Genomic DNA, 5,544 nt, shown 5'->3' with positions numbered 1-5,544 from the left:
CCCAGGCTGGAGTGCAGTATCACAATCTTGACTTACTGCAACCTCGAACTCCTGGCCTCAAGTGATTCTCCATCTCAGCCTCCTGAGTAGCTGGGAGTACAAGGGCATGCCACCATGCCTGGCTAATTTTTTTTAATTATTATTTTATGTAGAGATGGGGTATTACTTTGTTTCCCAGGCTGGTCTCATAAACTCCTGGGCTCAAGTGATCCTCCTGCCTCAGCTTCCCAAAGTGTTGGGATTATAGTGTGAGCCACCATGGCTGGCTGAGTAGTTTTATTTTTTACAAGATATACTGTGCAAACAAGCAGGATGCTAGCATGAGAAATAAGTTACCTTACTGTTTCTTCATCTGATTTTTATTTCTCCATGATTGAAAGACAAAAATCTTGAAAACATCACACTGTATCCAAATATATACAATTATTCTTCTTATTATTGTATATTATTATTATTGTATTATTATCTGTCACCCAGACTGGAGTGCAGTTGTGTGATCTCAGCTCACTGCAACCTCCGCCTCCTGGGTTCAAGTGATTCTCCTGCCTCAGCCTCCCAAATAGCTGAGATTACAGGTGCGTGCCACCACACCCAGCTAATTTTTGTAGTTTTAATAGACAGGGTCTCACCCTGTTGGCCAGGCTGGTCTTGAACTCCTGACCTCAAATGATCCACCTGCCAGTTATGAGCCACTACTGCGCTTGTTCTATACAATTATTATTTGTCAATTAAAAATTAAAACTTTTTTTAAAAACATTAGATTTGAAGTAAAAATAAAAATTAGCTTTTTCTGTCCTGATAAAAAAAGACAAAAATATAAAAGTCAGGTGAAAGGAAGTTCTTGCCACACTCAGCAAGAAAATCAACTTTTTTTTTTTACATACACCTCTGTTGAATGCCGTATTAGAGTTTTACAGTGAAAATGTTGGTAAATGAGTTTAATATAAGAATAGCTTATAACTATAAGATATTATAGTTATTATAATAGTGTACTATTATTATATGTTTTATCTTATCAAAATTGGAAGAACTGTAGTTCACATTCTCCTGTATTCTTGATTTAAAAAATGAACACTCACTCCAGCCTGGGCGAGAGAGCGAGACTCTGTCTCAAAAAAAAAAAAAAAAAAAAAATGAACACTAGAATTCATTTGAACCTAATTTTAAATATTGTTCATGAGACTGATCAGTGATGTAACCTAAAACTGAAAGGTGAAATTGACTTGACTACAGACCTGCTGGAGGAAAAATTTCTTTTAGGACTTGGATGCAATGTGGCTATTGAAAAATGGCAGGCGAATTGGCTTTGGAATCTTATCTCATGGTATAGGATTAGAGGAAGACATGTGTAAAGATAAGATTCATTTGGAACTAAATCGGGGAGTAGATTTAGAGAGTTAAAAGGAAGGGAGCAGGGTAAGGGGATGTGAAATAGAACCAGAAAGGCTGTCCTCAATAATTGAGTGATGGACACCATATACTTGCCTCTTTCCTTCCCTTTACCCTTTCACAATCTAGATGTTTTACATTACTTATCCTGTTGAGAACATTAGATAATGTGTAACTAAATCTAGATACATCTGCTCACATCTCTCCTTCTGGGTGCTTTTTTTCATATTAATTACATTGCTTTAGAGCCAAGGAAGCCCTGCTGTTGTAAAGAAGTTATGCAAGGAATAGAACTGTTTCTACACTCTAAAATTGTTAGTCTGATTTAGATGTCCATGTAGGTTTCTGCAGGACTTAGCCAGTGAAGCATAGGAGTCTGCAGTACCTCTTTGAGTTCAGTTATTTCTCTTTCAGAACAAAATTCACTTATTAGAACTAATTATTCGAGGGTAGGTGTGAGCTAGGATATGATTTAAATTTAAAAATATTTCTAATTACATTCCTGTTGTCGTAAGTATTGCAGTTAAGCTATAACTGTCTCTAGAAGAAGCACTAAGTGAATATATAAGAAAAATTTTTAGTTTTGGTTTATTATAATCAAATTGATGCTTCTGGAAAACCTGTGATTATATTTAAACAAAATACTACCCTTGTCATCATTTCTGTGAAAGCCTTTATTTGGAGATAATTTAACAAACCTGAGACTGAAGTATTTGTCACTATCATAACTTCCAAATTAAGTATAAATGTTTGAAGTTTTATTATATTCTCTCCATATTGTTACATTTAAACATTAGCACTTTAACAGAAAGAAGTGTTTTGGTTATGTATTAAATGGGATAAAAATAAATACAAACGCACTGAGTTTTAGTGTTTAAACGGCCCAATCTAGTCCAGAATCCTTATTTTGTAGATGAAAAAATTTGAGACCTGGACAAACTGTGTTTTTCCAAAAGGCATATAACTTCTTTGAGGTAGAGCAAAAACTAGAAACTTGGTCTTCCCATTCTCAATCAGGTGTTGAAATTGTTCAGACTAGAAAAGGAAAGACATCATAGACGTGGCTTGATTCTTGCTTCTGAGTATAGGAAGGATACCCTCCACGTCCCCTCCTGCCCTGTGACAAAAGTTATTTTCTTATAATTAAAAATAACTGTCTGCCAGGGACTACAAGAAAGAATGGGTTTATCCAGCCTGACCATGGCGAAAGCCTGTCTCTACTAAAAATACAAAAAATTAGTGGTAGCAGACGCCTATAATTCCGGCTACTCAAAGGCTGAGGCAGGAGAATTGCTTGAACCTGGGAGACAGAGGTTGCAGTGAGCCAAGATTGCCTCATTGCACTCTAGCTTGGGTGACAAAGCAAGACTCAAAAAAAAAAAGAGAAAGGGTTTACCTTGGTCAAATTTGTAACAGTCATTATCTTTACCCCTGACGATTTTCAGAGAGAATACCTAACTGAGCTGGATCATTTAGATGGTAAAGGACTTGATCAGATGTTGTTTTAAGACCCTTTTGTATTATTCTCTGCTATTTAATGAGTTTTAAGGATAATAATATGATAATGGAAATACCAATATTAAAATTAAATGTTGGAATTTCCATTTAGAAGAGTGACTGTTATTACTACAGGAAAAATGAGTCTAGGTCAAATATTTCAAGCTTGCCATTTGTGTTTGTACCTTTGGGAAAGTAGCATCTTTCTCCCTTTTTTATATCTGGACAGTTGTAGTTTGTATGAAGACTAATGAACTTTTTTTTTTTTTAACCCAGCCTTGGCAAATGCAACATTATGTATTCTTGAACCTATTATGGCTGTGGAAATTGTAGGTCCAAATGAATTTCAGGGACAAGTAATTGCAGGAATTAACCGACGCCATGGGGTAATCACTGGGCAAGACGGAGTTGAGGACTATTTTACACTGTATGCAGATGTAAGTACTCTTGGTCATTGACAGTCCTGCTTTTATTAACCATAGAAGGAAATCCAGATTAACTTTTGTTTTTGCAAATGGACACATTTCCTTGCTGAATTTGTGGCTTTATACAGGTGGCATTTTCTGTAATCTGCTATTAGAGCAACTCTTAAGTGCAGAAGTTAAATATAAGATTTATTTTATCTTGACCTTTTGTAAATGTGTCATTTTCTTAGATGTGTATTATCTCTCTTTCTTGGATAAGCACAGACAGACAAATTAAAAAGAAAAGGAAAAATAAGAAATATATTATCTCTCTCATTTTAGCTTTATTTGCATAGTTATCTTTAATTTATCCCTTTTAATTCCCTTGCCTATACCTTTCTTGACTTAAATCTCAAGGGAGAAAGTGTTTATTACATTTCATAAGGCCTCCTGGAAAACACTATTCTCGGCATATCATTAAGGTGTCCAAAGGAAAGTTATATTCACATTTTCTCAGAAGAAACAGTTCTGAGTGCTTAAGCTGGGGCTACAGAGTGGAGTGGGGATGAGGAGGGAAGGCTGTCAATGGTGTTCACTCCATGAAATGGAAAGATTTGGTTTCTGATCGCGACTGTCAAATGAAATAATTTTCAAATAGGATTTCCACTTGGAATAAAACAAAAATGTTTCTCTTTGGCTTTTAATTATTTTAAACTAAGAGTAGTAAGCAGAAATCTTAATCTAAAGGAATTAAATGGCTAAAGTGCATCTGTATTTTTCTCAAATATTTTCCAATAAGCAATGCTAAAATATCTACTGTGTTTGTTTTCAGGTCCCTCTAAATGATATGTTTGGTTATTCCACTGAACTTCGGTCATGCACAGAGGTAGGCAAGTTTAAACTTTACTGTAGCACCCTTCAGAAGACCACCCTACACAATGATCATATTATAAAATCTTTACCTTGCATGACTTTACTTGATAGTTTAAAAAAAAAATTCTCTTTTTAAAAATATCCTTAGGGAAAGGGAGAATACACAATGGAGTACTGCAGGTATCAGCCATGTTTACCATCCACACAAGAAGACATCATTAATAAGTATTTGGAAGCTACAGGTCAACTTCCTGTTAAAAAAGGAAAAGCCAAGAACTAACTTGCTTACTGTGAGTTGACTGACTTTAACTGAATTTGTGTGGTCTTGATACTTTGATGGATTCCAGTGGAATAAATTCAGGCTGCTGAAACAAGAAATTCTGAGCCCAGGAAGCGGGCTCTTCTTTCTTCAAAAGAAGCCCTTCTTATTCATATTCAGGAGCTTCTGTTATATTCAAAGGTAATTCTATGTCTATCTCAATTCTATTGATTGGTTTTATAGTTTATTGAAAATCCTCAAATAAAATATAATTATTACTGAAATATGTTTAATATTTATTTAAGGGGAGAAGAGACTAATTTCGGTTATACTTTTAAGCTTAGAATGTATGTTCATTTCCTTTTCAAATTTTGTATCATAGGAGTTTACAACACAGAAAAGCTGAAAAAATGCAAAGAACCACCACATACTTTCCATCTACCCTCCTTTGTTAACAGGTTGTTTATCATATAATGATTTGTTTTGTCATATTTGCTTTCACTATTATCTGTTTAAGTCTCATACCTCTGTATTTTTAGTTTGCTGAAGACTTGAAAGTGAATCGCATACACCATGACACTTCTTGGAGTGTCATTAATGGGCAGGCTTTTCTGTTGACGAGTGGGTTCCATATGATCTTCATAGAGAGAGTTTTTCAGATTCTTCATTGGGATATTAAAATATTAGCCAAATTTCTCTCTGTTTTATATATGTCTGATTATTTCAGTTTGTGGTTTCTGCAAATTTGTAACTGCCTCTGTTTTAGGAGTGTAAGTATTACTTCCTTGTGGTCTATTGTGAAGTGAAAAGTAGACCCTTGCATATACTATTCTTGTTTGTGCTCATCTTAATGTTTTTGTACACTTAAATCAAATGTAAGTTGGTTTCATCAACCTAATGAATACTAGTTAAATTTGAATTCCTTGGAATTTATCATATATTGTATTCACTGAGATTGCGAAGGAACAAATGTTAATCTTTTGTTTCCAGAAAAAGCTAGGCTTTCCCAAGCAGTTCTATTACCCGGTTCAGAATTGCTTCATCCAAAAATCATCTGATGGTGTAGATGGATCCTAGTCCTTTCCATTACCTGATGATAGAAATAAAATAATTGATTTTAAA

At 34.7% G+C, this 5,544-nt stretch overlaps 1 protein-coding gene across 1 annotated transcript in view; it reads left to right on the top strand.

Moving 5' to 3' along the window:
- The window catches only part of GFM1 (G elongation factor, mitochondrial 1), a 65,109-nt gene extending 59,565 nt beyond the window's left edge, over positions 1–5,544 (top strand). Inside the window, exons 17-19 of the mRNA XM_011965018.1 lie at positions 3,163–3,323; positions 4,123–4,176; positions 4,312–5,544. Of these exons, the coding sequence (XP_011820408.1) occupies positions 3,163–3,323; positions 4,123–4,176; positions 4,312–4,443 (347 nt within the window). The 3' untranslated portion in view covers positions 4,444–5,544. The remainder of the gene's footprint in view (positions 1–3,162; positions 3,324–4,122; positions 4,177–4,311) is intronic.

Source organism: Mandrillus leucophaeus, unplaced genomic scaffold (genome assembly GCF_000951045.1).
Source record: "Mandrillus leucophaeus isolate KB7577 unplaced genomic scaffold, Mleu.le_1.0 Scaffold710, whole genome shotgun sequence".
Lineage (NCBI taxonomy): Eukaryota > Metazoa > Chordata > Mammalia > Primates > Cercopithecidae > Mandrillus > Mandrillus leucophaeus.
Note: the sequence above shows the minus strand (reverse complement) of the source record. Positions and strands in the feature narration are given on the sequence as shown.